The 26,111-nt window shown below is 52.4% G+C and overlaps 10 protein-coding genes and 1 non-coding gene across 11 annotated transcripts; 6 read left to right on the top strand and 5 right to left on the bottom strand.

Moving 5' to 3' along the window:
• Positions 1-14: 14 nt before the first annotated feature.
• On the bottom strand, positions 15-2,608 carry BDP81DRAFT_460605 (fungal-specific transcription factor domain-containing protein; the record flags this gene model as incomplete). The annotated part of the gene is made up of 4 exons (XM_060593673.1): positions 15-477; positions 542-1,008; positions 1,072-2,380; positions 2,460-2,608. 4 exons carry the CDS (start codon positions 2,606-2,608, stop codon positions 15-17), a joined length of 2,388 nt encoding a protein of 795 aa, XP_060445575.1.
• Positions 2,609-3,177: 569 nt separating this feature from the next.
• BDP81DRAFT_373169 (hexose transporter) lies at positions 3,178-5,410 on the bottom strand. Its single transcript, XM_060586674.1, has 5 exons — positions 5,091-5,410; positions 4,696-5,010; positions 4,590-4,643; positions 4,158-4,533; positions 3,178-4,099 (listed from the first exon to the last, which is right to left on the bottom strand). Exons 1-5 carry the CDS (start codon positions 5,233-5,235, stop codon positions 3,424-3,426), a joined length of 1,566 nt encoding a protein of 521 aa, XP_060445574.1. The 5' UTR covers positions 5,236-5,410; the 3' UTR covers positions 3,178-3,423.
• A 1,092-nt stretch (positions 5,411-6,502) lies between these two features.
• On the bottom strand, positions 6,503-7,464 carry BDP81DRAFT_449092 (short chain dehydrogenase; the record flags this gene model as incomplete). The annotated part of the gene is made up of 3 exons (XM_060592364.1): positions 6,503-6,763; positions 6,830-7,228; positions 7,288-7,464. 3 exons carry the CDS (start codon positions 7,462-7,464, stop codon positions 6,503-6,505), a joined length of 837 nt encoding a protein of 278 aa, XP_060445573.1.
• Positions 7,465-7,764: 300 nt separating this feature from the next.
• BDP81DRAFT_426343 (phosphoribulokinase/uridine kinase) lies at positions 7,765-8,576 on the bottom strand. Its single transcript, XM_060590286.1, has one exon. It carries the CDS (start codon positions 8,487-8,489, stop codon positions 7,779-7,781), a length of 711 nt encoding a protein of 236 aa, XP_060445572.1. The 5' UTR covers positions 8,490-8,576; the 3' UTR covers positions 7,765-7,778.
• A 284-nt stretch (positions 8,577-8,860) lies between these two features.
• On the top strand, positions 8,861-10,421 carry BDP81DRAFT_347610 (chaperonin 10-like protein). Its single transcript, XM_060586148.1, has 4 exons — positions 8,861-8,912; positions 8,976-9,259; positions 9,317-9,878; positions 9,939-10,421. The coding sequence occupies exons 1-4, from the start codon at positions 8,901-8,903 to the stop codon at positions 10,173-10,175; spliced, it is 1,095 nt and encodes a 364-aa protein (XP_060445571.1). The 5' UTR covers positions 8,861-8,900; the 3' UTR covers positions 10,176-10,421.
• Positions 10,422-10,761: 340 nt separating this feature from the next.
• On the top strand, positions 10,762-11,830 carry BDP81DRAFT_347606 (short chain dehydrogenase reductase). Its single transcript, XM_060586147.1, has 3 exons — positions 10,762-11,491; positions 11,549-11,680; positions 11,734-11,830. The coding sequence occupies exons 1-3, from the start codon at positions 10,834-10,836 to the stop codon at positions 11,772-11,774; spliced, it is 831 nt and encodes a 276-aa protein (XP_060445570.1). The 5' UTR covers positions 10,762-10,833; the 3' UTR covers positions 11,775-11,830.
• Positions 11,831-12,312: 482 nt separating this feature from the next.
• BDP81DRAFT_t168 lies at positions 12,313-12,375 on the top strand. The gene has a single exon. It is a non-coding gene; the product is annotated as a tRNA-Lys (tRNA).
• Positions 12,376-15,074: 2,699 nt separating this feature from the next.
• BDP81DRAFT_405954 (uncharacterized protein) lies at positions 15,075-16,136 on the top strand (the record flags this gene model as incomplete). Its single annotated transcript, XM_060588958.1, has 4 exons — positions 15,075-15,438; positions 15,490-15,515; positions 15,574-15,662; positions 15,721-16,136. The coding sequence occupies exons 1-4, from the start codon at positions 15,259-15,261 to the stop codon at positions 16,134-16,136; spliced, it is 711 nt and encodes a 236-aa protein (XP_060445569.1). The 5' UTR covers positions 15,075-15,258.
• Positions 16,137-17,182: 1,046 nt separating this feature from the next.
• Positions 17,183-17,545, top strand: BDP81DRAFT_393679 (uncharacterized protein; the record flags this gene model as incomplete). The annotated part of the gene is made up of 1 exon (XM_060587853.1): positions 17,183-17,545. One exon carries the CDS (start codon positions 17,183-17,185, stop codon positions 17,543-17,545), a length of 363 nt encoding a protein of 120 aa, XP_060445568.1.
• Positions 17,546-20,969: 3,424 nt separating this feature from the next.
• BDP81DRAFT_373153 (general substrate transporter) lies at positions 20,970-23,409 on the top strand. The gene is made up of 2 exons (XM_060586673.1): positions 20,970-21,507; positions 21,577-23,409. The coding sequence occupies exons 1-2, from the start codon at positions 21,227-21,229 to the stop codon at positions 22,967-22,969; spliced, it is 1,674 nt and encodes a 557-aa protein (XP_060445567.1). The 5' UTR covers positions 20,970-21,226; the 3' UTR covers positions 22,970-23,409.
• A 1,564-nt stretch (positions 23,410-24,973) lies between these two features.
• Positions 24,974-25,947, bottom strand: BDP81DRAFT_518000 (uncharacterized protein; the record flags this gene model as incomplete). The annotated part of the gene is made up of 4 exons (XM_060595923.1): positions 24,974-25,003; positions 25,038-25,475; positions 25,508-25,783; positions 25,840-25,947. 4 exons carry the CDS (start codon positions 25,945-25,947, stop codon positions 24,974-24,976), a joined length of 852 nt encoding a protein of 283 aa, XP_060445566.1.
• Positions 25,948-26,111: the final 164 nt, after the last annotated feature.

The raw sequence follows: 26,111 nt of genomic DNA, 5'->3' as shown, positions 1-26,111 counted from the left end.
TTGTGGCAACCAGACTAGCTACCGAACCACATCCCGTCACCATCACCACTTGTCCCTCCCTTGAGAAACTCCATCCACGCGTCGTCGCCCACGACAACGTCGGCGGCCTCCAAGGGAGGTACGTTGGGCCACATCATGGAAAATACGCTGTTAATCTGGGTCTGGGGGCTCTCATCTATGGGTTCAGGAGCCGAGGCTTGTGCAGTATTGGCCTCAAAGCTAGGAGACGTGGCAGAACCTGCCTGAGCCGCCGAGGCTGGGGCCACGGGCATCGCAACGTCATTGCTGCCTAGAAACCGGCCGCAGAGGTCGATGATGACTTGATAGCAGCGAGATGAGCTGGAGTTCACGGGGGCGAGGGCGGCTATACAGCGTGTCGTGGTCGTGATTTGCTCCCGCCAGTCTCGTGCGTTGGGGGATGCTGGGTCGTTGCGGAGGCATATACAGGGTATGAGGGCGGCTTGAAAGAGGAAGTATCTGGAGACAGTAGGTAAGTTGAAGAAAAATGAGTGAGAAGGTACGGAGAGATCGTAGCACTCACAAGGCATACCAGGCACCTAAACGATTGTGCTCGTTCCGTTGCCAGAACTCACTGATGCTGGTGATTGTCGCCTTGGCTTCCGCCAGGCACTTTTTAAAGGCGCGGACGTTATCCGGTGAGTCGTCGGGTCGGCGGTCGCGGGCTTGAAGGGCTCGACGGATGACGAAGGGGCGGTACATAATGATGCGGAGGTTTCTGTACCGCCAGTTCATGACGGCGTGGGCGAGGGCGTACTTTGGCGGCACGTGGCTCGTGGAGGAGAAGTAGAACGGGAAGCTTGCTAGCCACGGCTCGAGAAGGTCTTGGTCGAGGCGTAACATCTCGTCTGGGGAGGGGAGAGGCTTGGAGATTACCCTTGTGTAGATTGGTGTTGTGGCGATGTGGAAGCTTGCTTGTGTTCGGACGGCTGTGTAGGGGGTGATGCCGTCTGTTTCTGGGGGGTATGATTTTGAGATGGCGGTCAATGACTACGAGAGGGGTCAGTCAGAGCTAACAGAAACCGAAGCTGGTAGGAGCAGGGGCTGATAGACCTTGTCGTCGACGTTTAATGGTAACGAAACCTCGACGCCTTCGTATGGCCAGACGGACGGCCTGCTGAACGTGATTGTTGCCCCGACATCAAATACGCACAGAGACCACCACACCCGCCGTCGAATCTCCATATTCAGAGGCGAGATATTCCACCCCTGGAACTCTTTATGCAGACCCAGGCCCATGGCCATGCGCACGGCCAGACCGAGGTAGTTGTACCCAGAATTCGGCTTATCCCGCTTCTGCTGGTAATTGGAGATGAGGGTGAGCGCCTGGACGAGCGTCAGGTTGCCCACCTCGAGGAAGTTGAAGGACAGGATCGAGCGGGCCTGCGCAAAGAGCGAGGTGTCGAGGTTATCGAGGTTCGCGGCCGTGGTGTAGACGCCAATGGCGGCGACGGTGTAGGCCAGGACGAGCCAGCAGTCGCCGCTGGGGCGGGGGATGACGCCGGCGTACTGCGCTCTAAAGGTGGCTTCGTGGATGATGGGGTAGCTTACGTGGTAGAGGCGGAAGTAGGCGTCGATCATTGCGTCTGTGATGTGTCTGTTGGGATCCGGCTGCTGCGTGATGGGTGGGTTGACGATGTGTTGTTGGTGGTGAGCCAGTGTCCCTCCTCCTCCTGGTCTTGAGGAGGAGGATTGGGTTCTTCGTCTTGGCGTTGATGGTTCTAGGAGACGGAGGAGAGCTGCGCCGGAGGCGACGCCAAGGTAGCCTGATTCTCTTTCGCTGACGGCTAGTGAGGCCATGCCGTCTGCGATTGGGTCTGCGATTACTTCGCCGTTCAAGTCGGCTTCGAGGATGGCTTCGGGGGACGCTGAATAGTTTGTTAGGGTCTCTTGTTCGTCCCATTCGAAGTCGTCTGTGGGATGAGCCTCGAGGAGGTTGAGGTCTCTGTGGGATGTGTCATTATAGGGTTTGTGTTGAGTAGTTCTTGGAGCCCGTGGGGGATCGGGTCTTATGTTGGAGGATGGTGGGACTAAAGACGGGACATGATTCTGGGGTGCCGGTGATGGTTGAAATGGCTGTGACGGGTCAGGATAGACGCCTTCACATTGTGGAAGTGGATCGGGCCCTACGGCTGCTGCGAGGGCCGGAAGGGAAGACGGAAGGGGAGCCGGATCCGTTGGCGCCGGTGTGTCCAGCTTTGAGAAGTCAAAGGACTCTTCATCACCTCTTGGCACCGGTGTTTCCAGGTTTCTCGGGCTAGGTAGCACGGATCCTGATCTCAGCTGGGCTGGCATCAACGCTCTCATCTGTGTGATGATTGCTTCGGCCCGCTCCAACCTCTCTTCTACTTCTGTGAGGTGTCTGCATATGTTTATGTCAGCTTAAAAGTCTCTTTGTGCTCTATAGTTATGCACTATGGACGGTGAATGGTTCTACGCACTTCCTTGTCAACGGGGTGCGGGCGTGCTTCTCATATAGGCAGTGCCGGCGGTACTTTACGCACAAGTTGCATGTCGGAATCGCCCGGTTGCACTTGGCTTTCCGCCTCCGGCACTCCTTGCATGCTTGATCGGCGGACGGAAATGCCATGCTGAGAGAGTCGAGGTTGACCGACTGAGATGCCGCCGGCTCATTGTCACCCAAGGCGGCTGAGGATAACATCTTTCATGGGAGGCGCTTTCTTCCGGTCCTCTCCTGTGTACAATGGGCCGTCGGGATCGCGATCTAAGCCTCAGGACTCCGAGGGCTGTCTATACGATAGAACAGGGGCTACTTGGACAGGGCAGGGCGAGTGTAGTCCGTCTCGGCCCGAGGACGTCATGATATGACATGCAGGAACAGGCGAATAAACGAGGGAAAGTGTTGGTCTGGCGCATGGGGTGAGGTGAGGTTGTCCTCCAACTCCAACGAACTCCAAGTGAAACCCCGCCCTTTTTTTCTCCGCACGCTTGCGCTGCGGTGATCCACAATACCATCTGATCGCGATCAGGGGGTGGGGGATGCAATCCTTGCACGGCCGAGCTCCGTCCGGTATTAGTCGGATGTTGAGAACGGCTGGAAGATTTGCTATTGGGAAAAGTTTATGGAACGTATGTTGTATGCGTCAAGTTGGCATTTGAATCGGCAATTTCACTTTTGAGGTTGACTTGTCGTTTGTGGCGCAGACTAACTTGGGCATGGCAGGCGACGACGAGAGTGCATGGCAGCTTGCGAATGTGATCCTGCTGTAGCCCCCGGGGTTCATTGAATGGATGAAGATTCGATTCGAATTAAGAGATTCCTTCATGTGAAACATGAAAGTCAAGCTGTTAGCACTCTCTTGAATCTTCAAGTTTTAAAGACGACAATAATACATCTCTAAATGTTCCATGAGCTAGTTACCTGTAATAGAAGTTGAAATCAAACTATGCCTCCTCCTTGTGCACGATATCGTGAAGTCCTCCTTTAGTAAGTATCTTATCTTCCTTCAAATCAGAAGCATCCTCAAAGTTTTCCACAGCCTGGGGCCCGTCGAAAATTACCGCAATCTCCTCCAAGCTGTGCCCCTTGGTCTCTGGGAACAGGGCCCACGTAACGACAAAGAATACTACCAAAAAGCAGCAAAAGACAATGTAATACCGCCACCCAATGTTCTCTAAACCAATGGGATTGACGAACGCCGCGATGATCAGTGACCCATAGATTGCGAACAGCTCAACCGCAATACCTTTAGAACGCAGGGAATAGGGGAAAATCTCAGTCGGATATCCCATCAGGAGTGGGGTGTAAGCGATGTCGTAGTGGAAGTAGAAGGTAAAAAGGCAGACGACAACAACTACTCCGGCAGACTTGGACCCGGTGTCCGTGTTTACGGCTGAGCAGGCTGTCCAGACAATGTAGCTCACCAACATGCCTGCCCCTGACCAAAGAAATAGAGTCCGGCGGCCGAGACGGTCCACGAGGAAGGCAGCACTTAAAGCGGCGGCGAAGTTGAAAATTTGCAACAGACCGTTGATCAAAGTTTGTGTGAACGTGTCCGTGATGCCGACGGTGTTGAGAACTAGCGTAAGGTAATACGAGACTACGCCAATGCCGTTCCACCTGTAGACAAATATGTTAGCAAACGAGTATTCTCAGGAACTCGCGATATGGTACTTACTGGGCAAATGCTCCCACACAAACTGCAATCAACGTCCTCTTGCGGTTTCCAGGCGTAGAAACCAACGCCATCCAGCCCGTTGTCTCTGCAGACTTTTCTTGCTGGATTGTCTGGACAATTTCGGCCACTTCACGGCGGACAAGAGGCGTGTGGCCTTCGGATGCAGCATTAGTCCCCGAGTGATATCTGGCGAGAATTGCGGCAGCTTCTGCTGTTCGTTCTCTTGCTACCAGCCATCTCGGTGACTCTGGGACCCAGGCATAGAAGCATAGTTGTATGAGTGGAAATCCGGCTTGTAGGATGGAAGGAACTCGCCACGCCCACTCGCTTTGGTAATCTTGGCAGCCGAAAGTCGTCCACGAGGCCAAGATCGCACCTGTCAAACAGCAAGTTGGTCACCGGAAGTTGCTGGAAGCTGGTGGCTTGACGTACCAAGATAGTACATTGTCCAGTAAGCGGAGGTATACTTTCCACGGTGCGTTGGGTCTTTTGGACTTCGGTCAGCGTTTTTATTTTGTGTGAGAACTTGTGAACTCACAAGCTAATTCGGCGATGAGCATTGGACTTGGGTGTACCACAAACATGCCGCCGAAGCCGACCACTAGTCGCGAGATGATGAACATGGGCAAGTTGATCGAGGTGGACTGGATGATTGTGGCGACGATGATAAGGATGATACCAAACAGTAGAACGGGCTTCCTGCCAAAGCGATCTGCCAGGTATCCCACGATAGGCAGAGCTAGGACGGATCCGATGGATTGTGCTGCATTCACAACTCCTAGCCTTACACCAGCCGGGTGTCCGAAGTATTCTCGCCATTGTTGAAGGGATTGGAGGCCATTCATCAGGGAGCCTACATATAACATAAGATGCGGTATTAGCAGCCATCAGATGATGCCTAAAGGGGAGAATTAGGGAGTTCCTTGCACATACCATCATAGCCTGCGACTGAAGAGGAGAGTAAGGGAATTAGAAGCAACAAGTTCAATCTGAGCAAATGCGGCTGTTGGAACCAGTATTTGTCTGTCTTAGGAAGAACTTCAGCCAAGGCGGCGCCGACAATCTGCTCGTCCTTCATGATGGCTTATTTCCGAGGTCGATTTTGCGACATTGACTAACACGAAGATGTCTTGACAGCCGATGTAAGAACAAGACGAGGCAAGGCAGCAAGAAGTTGATGATGATTCGTGACGGGACCCGCAGGAGCTTTATACATGCACCTGGACGAAGTAAGCCCATGGGAGTTGGTGATCAAGTAGTCGCGGAGCATTTCGTACGCAAACGAGATGGTTCCCAAGCAGCCGGGACCTGGGAATACCGCGTCCGGCAATCCTCCGCATGTTCGTTTACCCCACATAACGTGGTAAATGGGTCGTTGGAAATACGGGGGTGACTTGATGTTTGCCCATGGGGTAATCAGACTGGATGGCCTGTTGCATCATTCAAGCTGTGCTGCATCGGCATCCATCCTGGCACGCGAGTCATGCTTGTGCGTGGCCCTACGAGGGAACTCTGACGTGCGGTTGGTAAAGTGCGGGGACGACGGGCGACTGTCACCCTGTACTAGCGGGATGTCAAGGACTTAATTGACGGAGAATGATATGCGCTATTGGTAAGTTGCGGCATTGTTGCCAAGTCCAAGTTCGGATAGCTTTGCCCGGTAATAACGCCTGGCGCAGTTGTTGTAGGTTGGGAATTTAGGCGAGGGTGGATGGGGGCCGCCAGTGCGGGATCTTTCGATCATGGGGCGACGACGAGGTTGAACCGGGTTGTAGTATGTTTGCAGCGTCAGCTTCGGAAGAGATCAAGGATCGGTTTATTCGGATTTCGGCTGGATAGTCTCGGACTTATCAACGCTGCTCTCTTCTCGAAGTGAAGTCTCGTGGACAATGAAGCTGAGCTATCAAGTCAACCAACTCTTTGCGTAGTGAAGGTCAAAGTGTAGAGCGTGATAATTTGATGGCTGATAATTCTTGACTGAGATAAATTCGAAATTTTCAACATCGCAGAAAACAGTGCTTTGAAAAACTTGGTATCACTGACTCGGTACATGTATAACTTCGATTCCCCCAAAAATGGAAAGTGGGTTACTTCGCAATTGCGTCTTTCAGTTTTTTTTGTGTAAAATATCTCCGCATAGATCCTGGTGTAAGATTACACAATCTGCCAAAAACGCGTGCAACCAAGGTACTAATGTCATCCAAGTAGGATCATTTTTCATCTAAGGTTACATGCACTCGGTCAAGCCATTAGACGGGTCAGAGTTCACAGATATTTAGACATTCGACGAGAGAAGCCTATCGCAGACATGATACTTCTGGTCTACTGTATTCAATTCTTCTAGATCACCGTGCCGTGTAACCACCATCCACAATGAAGTCGGCCCCAGTTGTATAGGAACTAGCATCACTTGCGAGGTACAGGTAAACGCCCTTCAACTCCCTCGGATCAGCGTCTCTGCGCAGTGGTGTCAAACTGAACCACTCCTCCTTCATCTCGAACGGACAATCGCCCGAGATGACGGTATCGATGTAACCGGGAGACACTGAATTGATGCGTCCCCCCCACTTGGCCCACTCGACGGCCAAAGACCGCGCCAGGTGAATCTAGACGTCTTTAGTGTTAGCCAGAATACTCTCATCAGATGTTAGAAGGAAATGGTATGATCTTACGGTTCCTGCCTTGCAGGCATTGTAGCAGCTCTGCTCTTGCGGCACATTCGCAGCGTGACCGCTCATGGATGCGGTGATGATGCCCACGCCCCTCTTCTGCTCGCGGAACACGAGCCCAGCCGCCCTCATGCAGTAGTACGCGCCGTCAAAGTCGACTGCACGCACGCGATCCCAGTCCTCGACCTTGTCGTCCAGGCCACCGGCTTTGGATGGGATCCCGGCGTTGGCGATCATGACATCCAGACGACCAAAGTCCTTGATCGCTTCCGCGACCGCTGCCTCAACGGCAGGGTAGCTAGTGACATCAACTTGATAGGCCTTTGTCTTGACTCCAAAGTCCTTTGCAATAGTTGCGGCTATGGAGACTGCGGCTTTGGAGCTGTTGTACCAGATGGCGATCTACAGGGGGCTCCTGTGTTAGTCTTGTGTGTACCATATTGGGATGAGGTTCAGCATACGTTGGCGCCGGCTTCGGCGAGGCCCCTGGCGATCTCTGATCCTATACCGCCTGCACCCCCAGTAATGATGACTGTCTTTCCATCTAGCCGGAACTGTTTGAAGACACTATCCTCGATAGGCGGATTGGGGGCTCTGATAGACTTCTTCGTCCCATTCGTAGAGCCGTTTATTGCCATCTTGTTGTTGTCTGATGAGCCAAAGAGAGGGTAGAAAAGGTCAATCGGAAGATAGAAGGGCTAGGAGTTCTGTTGCCGTTGGTGACAGAGTTTCTTCAGCTCAAGCAGTTCAAGAGATTCAAATACCTGGATTTAGTCACAACATCCTCGCCCATTTCTTCCTAGCCAAACCATACGGGCTAGAGAAGGCTAGTGACATCCTTGGCAAGGTTCCCCGGGTTTCAGGTGGAAGCACCGGCCGGATCTCTGTCACCCTCATATCCAGTAGGGCTATTTCGGCCTGACGTTTGCGAGAGGTTGATCCAAGGTGCTGCTCAATTGGGCAATTCTTCTATGCTATCGATCAATATGTCGTATCTACCCTCACTGTGCCTGTCAACAAAGTCTCCGTTGACCATGTCATTACTCTCTGCTTTAAAGAGAGCTTTTTCCATAGTGTCTTCAATACCAGCCGCAATATGCCGCACGGCAACCCGGGTCCGTGCCAGTGTAGGTTCAACTCTCACAAGCCACCGATCATCTACCAAATCTGCAATCTGGCTCCAGGGCTCTTCGTCCACGAGCAAGTAATTGCCCTCAATGATACAAACTTGGACACCTGCCTCCACGGTGAACCCATCGGGAACCGGGTCCTTCACCTTGTGATCAAAGGTCGGCGCGAGAACGGGCCGCAGCCCAGTTGAAGACCGTAATTGCCGGACAAGATCGACGACGGCATGGTCGTCAAAGGTCCAGGGTGCCCCGCGGCGGGCGATGGCTTCCGCCGCATTTGGAAGCGCCCGGAGGGTTGCGAGGGGTAGGTGGAAGCCGTCCGCGGATAGGACAATGGACTTCGGGTGGGGTTCTGGGGAGGCGTTGATGGCGGAGACGACTTTCTGGGCGATGGTTGTCTTCCCGGAGCCCGGTGGCCCCGCGAGTGCGATGATGAGGCGGGGATGCTCATGGGAGGTGTCAGGTGATGTGTGCCTCTTCTCATTCCATTTGGAGATGATTCGTTGAAAAAGGCTTTGATAGGTAGACTCCATACTTGGACCGGCAATGCTGTAGTCTGTAGACGTCGCGGGTTCGCGGGGAGAAGTAGACTTCCCGGACACGACGACCCTAGAAAGGGCTATCTCCTATTAGTAGAGTCTAGAGTACGCATGAGCCTCTCAGCAACAAAAGAATCGCTAATGTAGGTACTCCTAACTCCGAGGATTGTAGCCCGGCGCTAAATGTTCATCGGACTACTGTCACCCGAACTCGGTCCCTGTCCGGCACCGCACGGCGGCCCCACCCCGCAATCGAAGTCACGCTTTCCGTCTGGTGCTTCACACTCTGCACAAATAAGATGGCTACCAAATTGAACAATACTGCACTGATCCACGTACCCTATTCGATATCTTGACGGTTATCTCAATCTCACCAATCTAGCCCTGAAAAGACATCGACTCAACATGTCCGAAATTGTATGTACTAGCTGACTAGCCCTGCCCCCTTGCAATCGCCGGATTCACTGATGCTCTGTCCAGAACCCTGCCTTTGTGCTCCACTCTGTCAAGAACGTCTCATTTGAGAACCGCAAAGTCCCAGAACTTCGCGATGAACATGACGTCCGAGTTCACATCGAGCAGACAGGCATCTGCGGCAGCGACGTGCACTACTGGCAGCGAGGCCGGATCGGTGACTTCATCCTAAAGTCGCCCATCGTTCTGGGGCATGAAAGTTCAGGGACTATTGTTGAGGTTGGAAGCAAAGTCAAGAACGTCAAAGTTGGTGACCGAGTGGCGATAGAGCCAGGTGTTCCGTGTCGGCAGTGAGCCTCCCCCAGCCCTCAGCATAGACAAGCGGCCGTTTCTAACGATTCCAATAGCTGTGATTATTGCCGAGCAGGCTCATACAACCTATGCGCAGATACAGTCTTTGCAGCAACGCCTCCCTGGGACGGCACGCTGCAGAAGTACTACATTGTCGCTAGTGACTACACTTACCCGATCCCGGCGCACATGTCCTCCGAAGATGGTGCTTTGGTAGAGCCAGTTGCCGTCGCCGTCCAAATTTGCAAGGTGGCGGAGCTGAAGGGTGGCCAGACGGTTCTTGTGTTTGGCTGTGGACCCATTGGTGTTTTGTGTCAGGCTGTTGCCAAGGCGTACGGTGCTGCAAAGGTCATTGGTGTTGACGTATCCGAATCTCGCGCTCAGTTTGCGAGGGACTTTGCTGCCGACGATGTCTACGTCTCGAAGAAGCTGCCCGACGCATCCGAGGATCCTGTCGATGCTGCCCGCGCTATTGGCGAGAATATTGTAAGGGACTATGGTCTCGGGGAAGGAGCTGATGTTGTTCTGGAGTGTACTGGTGCGGAGCAGTGCATCCAGGCTGGCGTGTTCGCCGCGAAGAAGGGCGGGACATTTGTTCAAGCCGGAATGGGGAAAGAGGTTCGTTCATAAACATCTGGTCATCAGACATTGGAACGACTTTTGCTAACACAAAAGCAGAACATCGTATTTCCCATCACAACAGCTTGCATTCGAGCTTTGACTATCAAGGGGTCGATCCGGTATCAGACAGGATGCTATCCCGAGGCTGTCAATCTCGTTGCCAACGGGAAGGTTCATCCTAGGAAGTTGATAACGCATCGCTACAAATTTGAGGAAGCTCTTGAGGCGTTTGAGGTCGTGAGACAGGCCAAAGAGAACACTCTCAAGGTAGTTATAGAAGGTGTACCTAAATAAATGGACCTGGCGATTTGCTGGATAGCAACGAGAATAATGATCAGATATTCATGTAAAACACTCAAGAGTCTTGTGCAAGCTTACCTGACCTTGTTCAAAGGGGGAAATATTCTTTCACGTTTCGCCATTTGAAATTCTATATCTGTGATCAATTCGCATATGGGGTGACTGCTGGAATAATCCCATCGTCTGCCGCCATTTCCCACTACCTTGTTCTAGACCATCCTGGATCTCAGAGGAAACTGAGGAAATACCTCATGACTACACGACTCCCGAGGGAGGGATGTGAATAGAACCTTACCTTCTTGAAAATGGAGTTGCAATCATCGTGCGCAAGCCCCGCTTAAGCACCAAACTACGGGAAAAGATCAGTAGGTCGAGGGGCGGCCGGGGTCACAGACGTCCGGAATGCCACGTCTTCCCCGCACCGAATTGGCCCCTCCCGCTCCGGCAGACTGTCGACCGTCGGCCTCATTCGCCGGTGGATGTAATGTGGTTCTCAACTACTTCATGTACTCAAGTCTTTTCGGTACAAATTTCCCGGCTGTAGCTCTAAGCTGGCCGGCAAACAATAGTCAGGCCACCACATCACCGTTTCACCCTTGTCATCAACCCATCAACAACTTCCAATTTCCCTAGACATAACCCGACATTGAAAATGGTTCTTCCAAGCCACCCAGGCCCGGCAGCGCCCGTGATCTCGCACTTCGACTTGTCCGGCAAGACGGCCATAGTCACCGGCGGAACACGTGGTATCGGCCTGGAAGTCGCCCGCGGACTCGCCGAGGCCGGCGCCAAGGTCGCAATCACATACACCAGCACCAACCCCGCAGAAGCCGATGCCACGGCCGCCAAACTATCTGAATCAGGCAACGGTGTGCTCGTAAAGGCGTACAAGTGCAACGTCCGAAACAGAGCCGAGGTGGAATCCGTCATTGAGACGGCAACGGAGGAAGTTGGAGGCGGGAAGCTCGATGTTGTCGTAGCAAACGCCGGAATCGCGGACCATATCCCCGCCATTGACTATCCCGAGGACAAGTTCCGTGATATGCTGGACGTCAACTTTCACGGGGCTTTCTGGACTGCGCAAGCTGCTGCCAAGGTCTTTGAGAGGCAGCTGAAGGGTGGCAGTGATGGTCGTGGAAGCATCATTTTCACAGCTTCGGTCTCCGCCATATTGGTGAACGTTCCGCAGAAGCAGGCGGCGTATAATGCCAGTAAGGCGGCTGTTGTGCACTTGGCTAAGTCGTTGTCTGTGGAGTGGGTTGACTTTGCGAGAGTGAACTGCGTGTCGCCTGGTTTCATTGCAACGGACAGTAAGTTAAAGCTTGATAACTTGGATCTATGGACGGATGAAAGTCTGACTTTGATAGTGCTTTCGGTGCATCCCGAGGAGTGGAGGAAGAAGTGGTTCTCCATGATTCCCGGTGGTCGACTATGCGAGCCTGCGGAACTGAAAGGATCTTACGTCTATCTGGCAAGTGGTGCGAGTAGTTACATGACAGGTATTTCCCCTTGATCCCACGCTCTACTGTCTAGTCGGCTAAAAAAATACTAGGCGCAAATCTGGTTATTGATGGCGGATACACATTGCCGTAGATGAGACGGGTTAGAGATTCAAGATATTCAAAGAATAAACAAAACTCAAAACGCTGCATGTCGAAATCTTGTGTTAATACTTGTATAAAGCCGTAATCTCATGTGTTGATTCGCCGTGCTTACATGAAGCCGAATGAATGACTACAACATCCACGACTTTGCCATCAAATGAGCAGGCGTCCGTCTTCAGCTCCATGATGCTGTGCGGACTGTATTGAAAAGTTTGGAGAGACTGATAACCCATGATCTCATCCTCCGCTCCTGCGAAAGAGACAACGGAGTCTGAGACCAAGGGACTCTCCTATACTGTAAGACATTGCAAAGTGCCTCAGACCTATTCTAATGCGGGCCGAGCAAGTCAAACCGCCGTTCCGGAAGAGGTCCCACATCCCGACCCGCCGAAGCCCGGGTCGTCCGGAAAGGCCACGATGGATACCCTTGGTGTTGAATGTGGATCGTGCCCTCATCTCACGCACAACCTGGACTCCATGAGCTCCAGTCTACCTGATAAATCTTCATTAACCGCATCAATTGCCCGGCTAGCTCAATCGGTAGAGCGTGAGACTCTTAATCTCAAGGTTGTGGGTTCGACCCGTAAGCATCAGATACCCATCTTCAACATCAAGGATCATGTAACTAACATTAATCAGCCACGTCGGGCTCAATTCCCGTCAGCGATTGAACTGACAATCATCTCTTTTTACTAATTTTTCTGCTAAAATCTTCTGTATTCAAAGTATCGTGAGTAGACTTGAGTACCACCGGCTGGGTTTAACTTCACTGTGATCTCGGTTGATTCTTTTGTGATATCCATCCCCCAATCACCACAGATCATCCCCCTCTCTTTGGTCTTGGCCTTACCATCAAGGACCCCAATGAAATTCACTCACCTCCAAGAACCCGTTCACACCTCGCCGTGGCTGCAGGGTTCCCCTCCATCTCACAAATCTTGCCCAGCCCAGCTAAGAGAAAGTGCCACGCGACGACTTTCCCCAAAAAACCAAGCATCTTGGCAGAACTTGGCATCGCGGCCTTTGACGCTCCGGTCCTTGCAGAAATGCAGAAAGCGGGAGCTATCTCAGTCTAGCGAGATCCTGCGCCGAGAGAAGGATCGTCGCGAGGGTTGCAGTATCGCGGGTTGAGCCTAAATACCACGCTTATTTCGCGAGGTAGGGTGGCAGCGGCAACTACCTTATAAGAGGTCACCCCACACAACCGATCGCCCAATTTGGCCACTTTTCGAGACTTCGCATTTTGGACTTCATGGCGGCGAATTGGTCTTTTGGTGGCACAGCGCTGCTAAAGCTGGAATTCTGAACACATGCTAGCAAAAGAAGCTTCTGGTATACCCGATACCACCGTCAATTCCATGATCTGCCGTGCAGAGCGTGCTGCGACCTCCTTCTTCGTCCTCATAATAGCCTCAATTTGTATAAATCGTTCATTTGGATCTTGCCTGACTTTTACCCGTGGTACTGGCTTATATAATCTAACTTGAGCTTCCAGTGCCTTTATGACCCCTTGAGTATTAGCCAGGGCGAAGTTCTGGGCATCTAATCGCTTGCCAACTTTATTAAATATAAGTTGCCGTACCACAGGGTCGTAGTCGTCCCTCCCCTTACGGCCATTCCAGGGCTGCCGGTATCTCCTGAGGTCTCCCGACTTCTTAGACGTAATAATATGGTGTTCTTGGGGTGTCTCGGGAATCTCTGGAAGTAGTGGCTCCCATGGGGGGGCCCGTAGGACGTCTGTGGCTGCTGGAATAACTAGCAATGGGTTCTCAAGTGGCTTACTTATATCCACGGGCCATAATCCTGCTGCCCTCCATCCGGAGCATATATTCCGGCTTATCAAAGCTTCTTCCCGTGCCTGAAAGTAACAGCGGAGGAAGTTCTGCTTCCCTATGGGCGCTGAGTTGAGTTGGAGGCCGCACTCGAGGATAAGCTTGCGGTAAGTATTCTTGAGCGGCGAGAAGACGGATACATCTAGGGGCTGCGTGATGTGGCTAGAATGGGCTGGTAGACAACACAGCCAAATGCCCTGAGAGTAACATTGCCACATAAAGTCGTCAGAAACATGACTTCCGTGGCCGTCGATAATCAAGAGCCGCTTGGAGCGCAGTCTCTTGGCCTCCTCTGCCGTACCAGGTATAAAGACCTTCTACAGCCATTCCACGCCAATTGAATTCGAGGTCTACCCATTGGTCGACGATGTAAAGCTCCAGGAGGCGTAATCCGTCAATTTCTCAGGGAACCACTGGTGCTGGACCGTCTCCCCCTTAAAAATCACCAATGGTGGAAGGTGACGGCCACTGGCAGAGATACACTCGAGTATCGTAGTCTAAGTACGATCCCCTGGGTTCTGGATATAGATCGTTTGCTTCTTGGACTTGCCTAGTACTAAAGAATCCTTGCTGGTCCCTTCCGTCAAACCCGTTTCGTCCATATTCCAGCGGAGGGACATTGGGATCTTCTGGATTTCTAGGATTGTTAGGGTCTTCTAAAAGGCTTGCAAAGACTCAACGGTAACTGACTTAACGCGCTTAGAGTCCATTTACCGTGCCCTAAGCGTCTTTAGCGAGGGATTCCCTAGTCGGTAGTAGCCTCCGGATCGACTTGCCCTCGCAGATATTGTTAACCGCATTTTTCACTTGTTCTTCCGTGTAATTAACCATGGTGAATCTATTGGAAATTTTAGTATAATATTTGCGATTTTTTTATTGATTTTCACGTACATAGTGAAAGTGGTGGTGGTGTTGAAGGAGGAAAAAAAGTGGCCAAATTGGGCGATCGGTTGTGTGGGGTGACCTCTTATCGATTGGTCGGTTAAGTTGGTGGTGGCGAGGCTTCCGTTGCTTGGCTGAAAGGAGCTTTTCTATAAGATCATTTCGCTTGGGGATAGCTCTTGTCCTTTGGATTCAATTTGTTCTGTCTTTATCGTGATTGCGATGGGGCTTTTTTCGCTCATACAGCCTTGGGGTTGTCTCTTGGTGATCATTACTATTGTATCGTCAACCCTCATCAACAATGATAACACCTAATTCTCCTGGGACATTTCTAGTCCACTCATCGCCGCAAAATTGGAACCACAATGCCCATTGGAAAATAGCTTCGAGAGGGCCGCCCAGTTCACTGGCTGGCACCCATGGACGCAAGAACCAGTATGTGTCGGCCCAAAGGCAAACAAGACACTGCAATATTGCGCTTTCATCAAAGAAGACTTTCGAAGGAACAAAAGTCTTCTCATTATCACAAGCCCAGAGGTTGCAGCCGGTGATGTCAGCCTCGTCGAGGATATTGACTCCCAACGGGCCAATATTCAACCTTCACTTGAGTCGGCCGACCCACTCCCTTTTGAAGTTGCGACGATACCGGGTAAAGGTTTAGGAGCCGTCGCAAGAAGGCACATCCGCTCGGGAGATGTCGTCTTGAGGGAACACCCTGTCATTCTGCAATTGGCGCAAGTATCTGAGTCGATTAGCCGGATGCAGGCTCTTTGGGTGCTGGAGGAGGGCTTTATTCGGCTGCCGATAGAGGATCAGCAAAGAGTATTTGATCTTTCTCGAAGCACCGGGGGCCATATTCTGGAAGATATCATCCGAACAAATACGTTTGGCGGAATTTTCAACAACGTTGCCCACTTTGGACTGTTCCCAGACGTTGCGGTAAGTGATTATTTTCCAACACTCTGTTACAGCTTTACTGATAATAAGCAGAGAATCAACCATGCTTGTAAACCCAAGTACGTCTGCACCCTAAACCTGAGTCAAGGTAAAGATAGAGTGCTTACCAAAAGCTAGTGCAATCACCCGCTTCTCGCCCCGGACTTTGGAGTTAGAAGTCGTGGCGTACAAAGACATCCTGCCGGGCGATGAACTAAGCATCAGTTGTCAGAACCCTGAATCCCTCTCGCACATCCATCTGAAAGCGACTAATGCCAGGAACAGATTCGATGCTAAACATGCTTTACCAAGACCGGCAAGATGCCCTCCAGGAATGGGGGTTCAATTGCACTTGCGCGCTCTGTAGCTCTCCTCCCGAAGTGCTGGCCATCTCAGATACCTATCGCAGACGGCTGCAGGAGATCTTCTCGGAGCTCGAGGACCCGGTCCTCGCCAGCTCGCCGTCTCTGGTGGCTGAACTTGTTGACGAGCTTGAATATATCATGTTAAAAGAAGGGTTGACAGCGCAGGCGGGCGAGTTCTATGGTATAGTTGCTGGGGTGTACCACAACATGGGGGAGATGGGAATAAGTAAGAAGTACGCAGAGTTGGCGGTGGAGAAGCTGGTGCAGTTTGCGGGATACGACGACGAGAGGACGGTGAGGGCAAGGGAAGTTCTTTTGGAGTTTGGGGGGACGTAACTCGGCACGGGGCAAAGGGTCGCGTTGGGGTAAAGTTGGGGGCGGCGCGGTAGCAACACTCGAAAGAGCACATTCACGGATCAAAGGGGTATAAGTGGCGTGTGTTTTCTCGAACCGGGGGTCATATTCCTCATTCAGAGGGGGTGATTCGTTTATCCCACCCCCGTCATGGCCCATGGGGAAGGCAGGAGTGACATGCCGTGTTACTTTGCCTGGTCCGGGGAAGCGAGCAAGTTGACAGGTTGCGGAGAATTTCTTGGTGGAGGAGGATTACACCGGTGCCGCGGATTGCTTGACATGTTGACACGTTTTGGACCAGCTATGCGGCATCTTCGTTGATGAGATGGCGGACGCGGGCCGGGGGAGGAGGTGATGGTTCATATCATGTCTCGATTAGGTTGCGGGAGGATGTGCCCGCTGCAGCATCCCACCGGGCATTTTGTTTCCAGACTGTAAAGAGAAATAATATCAGACGGTTGAACGAGAAGTGTAGATGCGGGTCAATGAAGTTGAGGCTCTAGCTGGAGCCCATCTTGGCCATCTTGGCGATGCCAAGTGGCTTGGAACAACGGTTGCCAAGGTTTCTTGGCGTTCTTTTGTGAACGTCGATTTCAACGGACGCTCAAAGAAATGTCATGTTCTTAAAAAAGGAAGACAACGAGTCAACTAAAGAGACATGATTTTGTAACTTGGGGATTATGCACGGACATATGTGTGTTGCGAACCAAAGACCAAAGACATTGGTTGTCAATCAGAACTGCTCATCAAACAAACAAGATGGCGATTGGGTCGATGCTTGGTTCTTCAGGTGACAGACAATACGATTGTTTGACACACATCTTCAGAGTCTGTTCATTGAGAGTCACCGAGTGGTAATAATATTTAGTCGGCTCGTCTCGGCAAGCATCCCCTGCCTGTTGAGCAAGAACGCATCAAGCAAACTTCGAATGCGACATAGGCACTGATTATCAGGTTCAGATCTCATTCACACAGTAGCAGCCAGAAACCCGACGGAAGCAAGGTGAGAAAGATTATCCTTACCAGCCATGTGCATCCAGTGGATCGCCTCCGCAAACTGCACCGGCGCCGTGGACGGGAATACTCCGCAAAACGGGTGCAAGGGAGCCCACGTCGCGGTGGTACGCCGCGAGATCTGCCCCTCGGCCCGCGAGCAATGCGTGTGCTTCTTCGGCTCGTGTAAAAAAATCCTCACGCTGTCCGCCGGAGACCAGGAAACAGTCAACGCGTCGTGCGATGTTTGCGGCGCGGACGAAGATCCAGAGCAGATGATGCTGCTGAGAATATTTGACGACGCCTTTGCCGCCGAGTGGGTTGTCGCTTTTGGTGAGAGCCACTATGCCAAGTGCACCGAGGGTAAGTGGAGGGGCCGTTGGGCAGAAGATGAGTAAGTTGCGAGTCTCGCCAGCCATGAGTGAGTATTTCCAGGAGAATGGCACAACGCGGAGAAAGAACGAGACTTTCGCGCCAAGGATGGACTGTTACATGGCCCATGGCCCATGGGAGCGGTCACAAAGATTCTGCGTGGGGAGAGCATACAAATCAGGTTTCTGGGACCGTTGGTGCCGCTAGTACCGTTGCAACCGTCGATCAGTCGGACTCGCTGTATGTTCTGCCCTCCGAAGCCGGTGAGTTTTGGCGAAGGATCTTCAGTTTCCAAATCCTCACCAACATGGAAATTTTCTCAAGTAAAGGTTTTGACCAATATAATTCGGAATCTTTTTGTTGGCAATACTGCCGCATGGAACAATCGTATGAGGTCTAATTTACCAAGACGTGAAATCCCCGCAAACCTGTAGATTACATGCCTGTTCCTGGGTGGCTGGGAGATGCCTGCTGGATTTCCTCCGCTTCCTTCACCATGGGACGGCCCTGACGGGTGGACTCCGTCCGCGTCGGCGGTGACATGAAGCCCCGTGTTGTTGGAGAAATGTACCATTTAAGAACATGGTGGGCGTCTGTGTCCTATGTTGCCTGTTGTTTTTTGGTGTGTGTGGAAGCTTCAAAACCTCACCCGAGCTGTAAGTTGAGCGCTTAGATATTCCAACTCCAGTTTTCCCCATACCGTCCCCATTGAAGGAAGCTTTCTCCGTGGGGACTTTGGGGTTGAAAGGAGGTCCATGATCCATCAAGGGTACCTGGGGTTGACACCATGACCGTGCTCTGGACGGGGTTGGGAAACTTGGAATCTGGCCGAGATACCCTGGCGCTGTGGTCGGATCTTCCCCAAAGCTCACGAATCACTAGGCATATCAAGGTATCACGGCGCGAATTATCGTGCCTCTGGTTGGCCAAGGACGAGCATGTAACCTTATTCTACGGGGGCAAAGTCACAACGAGATCCATCTTGTTTGGCTAAAGTGAGGGGGAGACGAAAAAATGGGCACCGAACCGAGGGAGATGAAAGAAAAGAGAGCGAGACTCACTGTGAGAGAGAAGAGGGAGGCGAATACCTATCGTCGGTCGAGCTCCGATGGGCCAGACCTTGTCGGGGCTAATTGCTGAATGGCTGAATTGGCCAGTCTCCGGCCGGGCTCTGGCTCTGGCGCTCTGCATCTTTTCGCTGTCAAGGTATCAATAAACCGGAGCAGACCGGGGTGCGATGACTCGATTCCAAAGTGGCCTCGCCGCCCTCGCGGGCGCATACCGTCCTTCGCCCTCACGGAAGATGGCCGAGCGGCAGTTGCTGGCCCCGTCGACTTAAGCCCGAAACGATTCCGTCGGGATCCACCGGCCGGCGGCGAGCTTGCGGAGTGCGAACATGTCGGGTATCCAGTTCTTTACGCAAGGCAGCATGCGTTAGCACTTTAGCCAGCGACGAAACAAGCACTTTGAGGTATGGGGATGGGGGGAAATCTTGCATGTTTTTGTTGGGTTCCACGCGCGCAAACGGCCTTTTGGACATGGATCATGGGCTGATGATGGGGCTTTTGCGAGTGGTTTGTCTTGGATTTCATCTTCCCCCCTCCTCTACGCGGTAGGCTTTGCCGCCTCTGCGTGAGCCGTACTTCGTACTCCAGTCTTGTCTCCATCTTCTTGGTCCCTCTTCCTCCTGGAGCTCCTCCGTTTGTCAGCAGGACTAGCGAGCATCGGACGTCGACGAGTCATATCGCAGCCAATTTTTCTCGAAATCTTTGAGGAGGGTTGCAGTGCCAGAACGGCGTGTTGCGGGGAAATGTTAGCTCATCTGGACCATCTCATCTTCTCCAAACCCCAAAGCGCGGAGAATGCGGAGCCAACTCCTATATCAGCCAGGGGTGGCACAATAGCGCGCGCACTCACACAGAACAACACCGTCAACAACGCAAGGCTCGGTCGCCCATAGTCTAATGTCTCTCACACACCTAGGACACGCGAGCAGTCAGCCGGACCGCAACTTTGGATGCCGTTGGGTAAAGTGGTCTGGTAAACCCTGCCGCCAGGCCCGACTTGGCCTGCGCTTCATGTTCCTACTTTGGCAGAGCCCAGACGCCCAGCCGGGGGAGACATCACGTCACTTGGCGCTGGCTGATCGCCCTTGGGGAAAAGTCTTGGTTCCAATCCAGCAACGCGGGAACGTAGCCTGCCGGCGCAAACAAGACTTGAGGCGCATTTCTTGTCCCGACCACCACCATCAACGTCGCGCACGCCGTCGGTGCGCCATGTAACGAGCGGCGTTGCTCCGTCTGACGATTCGACAAATGATACAACAGCATACGAAAACTTACTGCATGGAATGTCATGTAGGTGTGTTGCATTACGGAAACTTGCGGGAGCCTCTTGATCCCAACGCGCCGGTTGAGGCAAGTATAGTCTGCCCGCTTAGTCCAACGTATGTCGAAATATGAAGGCGAGGGCGCGGCATGAAGACCGTGCTGCCCATAGCCACGGTTATCCTTGAGCTAAATTAACCAGTCATCCGATGTCAAACAGTGGTCATCCTCGCTTTTTGAGGGGCAGGTAAACGCTTCTGAAATTTGACTCTTGTATCAGAGCGGTTTTCCGTTGATTCACTTTTTTTGCTTGGTTTGTTTTTCCTGCTTTTCCGTCAATTCTCACTTACATCAATTCAGTCGGCGGTTCTTCGCTGTGATTCAGATTGTGATATCACGTCCCAGCAATGAGTAATCCATCAACACATTTTCCTTCCTTTTTCAGCGTGCCGAAGATCCGAGAAGATAACGTGTACGCTGCCATTGCATTATCAAAGTGGATAATTAGATAGGTCCTATGCGGTGACACAATTACAGGTGCGCCCGAGAAAAACTACGAAGGTGGACGAAGGTCACAGTCAAGATGGACAACGGCTCTCGTCACTCGTGAGTACGAGCTGGAAAAGAGAACGGAGATCTGACCGGCACTATCCTCGTCGCCTTTCAATGTTCCTCCTTCTCGTCTTCCCCCTCCTGGTGTTCCTAGTGTTCCTATGGTCCTAGTCTCCCTAGTCTTCCCCAACCTACCCCAAATCCGCCCCGGCGCGCGGTTGCCATGGCCGGATATGGGCAAGCTGCCGCCCACTTCACGACCTTGTTCGACCACCGCCGCTCGCCAGGCCTCCTCCCCACGCATCTCCATGTTCATCCCCATACCGGTACCCCCTCCCCCTCCCCCCCCCCCCCCCCCCCCCCCCATCTCAAGCCACCCTTGCTTAGTTTCGTAACAAGGACACCATCCGTTCATTCCTTCCCCTCGTAATTTTTTTCACGATGGTGGATCGGAAGTTGAGCGATTGGCCAGTCGCCGGAGTCAACCCATCCACCCCGACACCCTCGACCCTTCTTTTCCCACGGGGTCGCATTGGCCGCTGGCTGTCATCTCTCTCTCTGGGGCCGGGAGGGGGGATGGGTTGGGTTGGTCCACGGGAAGATGGGATCTAGGGTGGTGTAAGTGTGTATGGATCTACGTGCCCTCCTGCTCCTCCTTCTCTCCTCAGATCCGGGTATTAATACGAACCGCTCCTTTCCCCTTCTCAGGTTCAAGTTCCCCAACCGTTGTGTTCATACCCCAAGCCCGCGAACCTCCTCACCCCCCTTTCTTGTCACTTCAGTAGACCGCCCTCGAATATCCCGTGCGAGCAAAGCAATACTGTCAAAATGGCAGGCGGCGGTGTCAAGAAGCCCATCAACATTTTCAAGTTGGGCGACCTCGGTGAACCCGAGGGCGTTTTCAACTGGCGGCTATGGTTCGCAGTCATCTCTTTCGGTCTCATGGGCGCGGCCCGTGGTGTCGATGAGGGTCTCATTTCTGGCGCATTCGGCTCCAAGGATTTCCAAAAGTTCATTAACTACGATACATATAGCGCGGCTGAGAAGACCAACATCAAGGCCAACGTCTCTGCTATGGTTCAGCTCGGTTCCGTTGCTGGTGCTCTCTTGTAAGCTTAACCTACCTATGCTCAAAGTCTTATGGCAGGCGTTCCTCTAACCACTTATACCGCATACAGTGCTTTCGTTATCTGCGACAAGATCGGCCGTATCTGGGCTACCCGTCAACTCTGCGTCATCTGGATTATCGGTATTGCCATCTTCATGGCCAACAATGGACATCTCGGCGCCGTCTACGCTGGTCGTTTCATCGCCGGTCTCGGTGTAGGCCAGACACCGGTCGTCGGCCCCATCTACCTCGCCGAGATCGCCCCGGCCTCTGTCCGTGGTCTCTGCACCTGCGTCTTCACCGGCTTCGTCTACCTCGGTGTCGTGCTCGCCTACTTCGCAAACTACGGCTGCCAGATCCACCTCGGTGACACCACCCACAACCGCTGGCTCGTGCCCACCTCCGTGCACATCATGTTCGCCGGCATCATCTTCATCTTGACCTTCTTCCAGTTCGAGTCTCCCCGCTTCCTCGTCAAGCAGGGCAAGATCGAGGAGGCCACCGAGACCATGGCCCACCTCCGTCACCTCCCCGTCGACCACGAGTATGTCACCCGTGAGATCTACGCCATCCAGCACTCCCACCACGAGGAGCTCGAGGCCTCCAAGGGCACCACCTGGCTCGGAAAGGTCAAGGAGCTCTTCCTCGTTCCCAGCAACTTGTACCGCCTGTACCTCTCCACCATGGTTCAGTTCCTCTCCCAGTGGTCCGGTGCTGGCTCCATCACCCTCTATGCTCCCGACCTCTTCAAGATCCTCGGTATTGAAGGCCAGAACGAGTCCCTCCTCATTACCGCCGTCTTCGGTGTCGTCAAGCTCGTCGCCGCCGTCGGCTGCGCCCTGTTCCTGGTTGATGTCATCGGTCGCAAGCGCGCTCTGCTCACGGGTATCACCCTGCAAGCCATCGCCATGATTTACATCGCCTCCTTCCTCACACACGTTCCCAAGCTCGGCGTTGACGATTCCTTCGAGCTCCCCGCCAACCTGGTCGGCGGCAGCAAGGGCGCCGTCGGCATGATCTACGTCTCCGGCTTCGGTTGGGCCCTTGGCTGGAACTCTATGCAGTACCTGCTGACTGCCGAGTTGTTCCCCCTCCGTGTCCGCGCGCTCGCGACCTCGTGGGCCATGACCCTTCACTTTGCCAACCAGTACGGTAACTCCCGTGCCGTGCCCAACATGTTGGCTTCCACCGCTGTTGGTGGTATCTCCCCCATGGGCACATTCTGGTCGTTCGCTGCCATTACTATCGTCGGTGGTGTCTGGGTCTGGTTCTTCGTTCCCGAGACTTCTGGACGTGCTCTTGAGGATATGGACCGCCTCTTCGAGCTTCCTTGGTACAGGATCGGTCTTCACGGTAACGCCGATGCCGAGGCGAGAGATGTTGTCTACAACGAGAAGCAAGAGGCTGCTGAGGGTGTTCAGGGAATGTCTGAGCACGCCGAGAAGAAGCCTGCTCAGGTCTAAAACAAAATGGACGTGAAAGAAGCCCGAGGCTTCTAATAGTTGAAAAGGGTATCTAATGAATGCAATATACCCAATAATGACATGAATACAAATCTACCCTTTTGTGGTGAACCGCACGCTCAAATCAAACTCATCCCTACGTGGCGACAGTGATCCCCATCTTTGTCTCATCAATCGCGCATTCGCAGTTCGTCACATAATACTGGAGACTCAGTTGACAATTCGAACTTTCAAACCTTAGTCCTACTGAAGTCAAACCACGGATAAGCTACTGAACGTTTGATCTGGGGCACGGATATATGCACACTGATTGGTAATCTTAATTAGATACAGGGAGGCACCTTGTCTCGTCTCAACCTCTGACGGTTAATGCTTGAACCTTCGGATGGTGGTATGGAGGGATCCGGTGGTATGGAGGGATCCGGTGGTATGGAGGGATCGAAGTAAAATAAAGTGGACAGACACGCAGATTCGTGAGGCCGTCGCGGAGCGGATGATCTGTTGAATGCGTTAAGACAGATGTCTTCTGTCGCAGCGCCACACGTGGCGCTGCCGGTTACTGCCGTACGATACCGCTTTCCACAAGCCGATTACCCGTCTTGTACGGTATATAGATAGGACCCTCATACGGGTCTTCCACTTAGAGGAATCAAGCCACTTTCTACCATACAAGTCTTCCACTTGCTACCTCGCTTTGTGATATCTTCCCAAACCTCAGACGCGCGCTACACGTGGCTGAGTCCGAGAAGAAATCTTATCTTGACTGAGGTGAGCCCAACACGCCAGTTATTGAAACTGTTGGTTCACGGGGTCGTATACGACAAATAGTGGTAGCAATTATCACTCGTCTGTTGGTGATCCTATTGCTTGTTCTTCTTGTTGTTGTTCTATCTTACATTGTAGGCAGGAGTCGGTCGAAGTAGGTAGTGACGGCCTGAGTGGTTGCCCCACCTTTATCCGGCCGTGATGACTAAGCCAGTTGTCCCACTTCGCCCAGGGCAGGTGCCAGCCAGCCCATGGTACCTGCCTATTACTCCTTATCAGCCTTTGCTGTTCCAACAGAACCGTAGTGTCCTGGGGGTGACGAAGTATCAATATCTCTGTATTGATTGATTCTGCGTAAGGAGTAAAAGGGAGATTCCAACCTGAGGTTGGGTGGGTAGTCGAGGTCTAATTGTACTCCCTCGAGGTGGCCCATGCTTTGCCCCTACTCGCGGCCGAATTGGGCTTCCAATCCGACAGTCATGGACCCTAACACACCTCGGAGTGCAAAATTCGGTCATCCATAATTACAGTAGGGTACATTATTGTGTTTCATAAGAGACGTAAATCTGAGTCATCAGAGCTGGAAATTTTGCTATGAAGAGTCGTTCCAGATTGCGTGTTGCTGGATTGATATTACAAGAACAGCAGTGCTTCCTCCGAATTTCGAATGGCATTATCTCCGTGTCTACTTCCTTGAATGGCCGATCGTCTACATAAAACTGAGAGCTGCGAATAATATTGGCCAATTAGTCCTTGACGTCTAAGCAATCTTCAATGTGTAATTCACCTGCAGTCTCATCTAGATGAAAGCGTCATCGACAATTCCCTACTTTCAGTTGGAATTTTAATCCCAACGGCTAAGTTCTAGGTCGGTCTGAATTGTATGATCATGGGTACTTCAAGTCTGTATGCCATTATGTATGGTATTGGTATCAATAAGTGTTGGAACAGCAAAGGCTGATAAGGAGTAATAGGCAGGTACCATGGGCTGGCTGGCACCTGCCCTGGGCGAAGTGGGACAACTGGCTTAGTCATCACGGCCGGATAAAGGTGGGGCAACCACTCAGGCCGTCACTACCTACTTCGACCGACTCCTGCCTACAATGTAAGATAGAACAACAACAAGAAGAACAAGCAATAGGATCACCAACAGACGAGTGATAATTGCTACCACTATTTGTCGTATACGACCCCGTGGAACCAACATTAAGTAAGCTGCGTGTGGTCTTCCACTGCAGCCTAAACATCCATATCATCTACATCAATATGCTCTTCCAGCGACTTCTTAGGCCAGTCGATCCACGGTGTTCCACTGCTCATCTAACGCAGTCTCAACCGCCGCCATCATTTTGGTGCTCCATCCCTTGTTCGTCCATTGTCTATGTTCAAATGGTCTAGTAAAAGCAGCATAGTGTGCCAGTATGACTAGGGCAACATGATGATGGTTGCTGATCAAATCGGCAAAGAACGAAGGCAAAGAAACTGGCCAAAGCCATATACGACGCCCGCGAGTCGCCGATTGATCTGCCGCACAAGCAGTGTAAGTGGTCCTGAGAGACTCAATTGCCAGTAGGCACGAGGACTGGGCGTTCATTGCCTCCAAAGTCGGGTTTAGCTCTCGAGTGAGCTCAAAAAGTTGATCCAAGCGACGCTGAAACGGACCGGCGTGTCCAACGGGCAATGGCATTGTATACCCGAAGAGCGGTCCCAGAGGTCCAGATTGGGAGAAGGTCTCTACCGACTTGAAGACCAGCATGCTCTTGATACCCTGACCAGCATGAATGACTGCGCAATATCTTTAGGGGCGATGACAGCCCCTGCATCGTGCTGACATGTGATGGAACACATGCTAATGATGAAAGGGAATGTCGCAAGAAAGAAGTACGGCTCAAAGCTGCCTTCATTAACATCCTGCAGCTTGACAGTAAATGCTTGCAAAGCAACATCTTGATGTTGCGATGAGATGAGAGCGAACTCATCGTGCTGAGCAGGGTGGGTTTGAGCGTAATGAAGGGCAGATAAAGCAAGCAGCCCGTGCATGAGAAACTCCTACTATGCGGTCAACATCGGGATTGGGGTGGCCTAGGTAATCGAAGAGAGCATACGTGAGAGAATGCTGTTTCTGGGACCACTTCCCTCCATATCACAGCCGTAGATTCTTCATCTTCGAGGATAGGGCAGATGACGACGTTGTAATGGTGGAGCAGGCGCATGGTTTGCGTCCAGGTCCCAAAAGGAGGTGCATAAGCCTCTCTATTCGCTGAACTGTGGATAGACGACGTCGGCAAACCTCCCGCAGCCGGAACGCCCGGATCGACACTCTGGACCGGCCTCCATTCTTGGCTTGCGGAGTCACTTGACGCCGGGGACTGCGGTC

This window comes from Colletotrichum phormii (genome assembly GCF_030913505.1).
Source record: "Colletotrichum phormii strain CBS 102054 chromosome Unknown BDP81scaffold_9, whole genome shotgun sequence".
Lineage (NCBI taxonomy): Eukaryota > Fungi > Ascomycota > Sordariomycetes > Glomerellales > Glomerellaceae > Colletotrichum > Colletotrichum phormii.
This window is presented reverse-complemented; position numbering and strand designations above follow the sequence as displayed.

Bases quoted from the DNA above. Each gene is read 5' to 3' on its own strand.
- BDP81DRAFT_347606 (XM_060586147.1), top strand. From the start codon at position 10,834: ATGGTTCTTCCAAGCCACCCAGGCCCGGCAGCGCCCGTGATCTCGCAC. The intron at 11,492-11,548 runs GTAAGTTAAAGC...TGACTTTGATAG, and splicing joins TGGTTTCATTGCAACGGACA to TGCTTTCGGTGCATCCCGAG. The intron at 11,681-11,733 runs GTATTTCCCCTT...AAAAAATACTAG, and splicing joins TGCGAGTAGTTACATGACAG to GCGCAAATCTGGTTATTGAT.
- BDP81DRAFT_373153 (XM_060586673.1), top strand. From the start codon at position 21,227: ATGGCAGGCGGCGGTGTCAAGAAGCCCATCAACATTTTCAAGTTGGGC. The intron at 21,508-21,576 runs GTAAGCTTAACC...TACCGCATACAG, and splicing joins TCCGTTGCTGGTGCTCTCTT to TGCTTTCGTTATCTGCGACA.
- BDP81DRAFT_347610 (XM_060586148.1), top strand. The intron at 9,260-9,316 runs GTGAGCCTCCCC...CGATTCCAATAG, and splicing joins CCAGGTGTTCCGTGTCGGCA to CTGTGATTATTGCCGAGCAG. The intron at 9,879-9,938 runs GTTCGTTCATAA...ACACAAAAGCAG, and splicing joins AAGCCGGAATGGGGAAAGAG to AACATCGTATTTCCCATCAC.
- BDP81DRAFT_426343 (XM_060590286.1), bottom strand. From the start codon at position 8,489: ATGGAGTCTACCTATCAAAGCCTTTTTCAACGAATCATCTCCAAATGG.
- BDP81DRAFT_373169 (XM_060586674.1), bottom strand. From the start codon at position 5,235: ATGAAGGACGAGCAGATTGTCGGCGCCGCCTTGGCTGAAGTTCTTCCT. The intron at 4,644-4,695 runs GTGAGTTCACAA...GAAGTCCAAAAG, and splicing joins GCTCATCGCCGAATTAGCTT to ACCCAACGCACCGTGGAAAG. The intron at 4,100-4,157 runs GTAAGTACCATA...ATTTGTCTACAG, and splicing joins TGTGTGGGAGCATTTGCCCA to GTGGAACGGCATTGGCGTAG.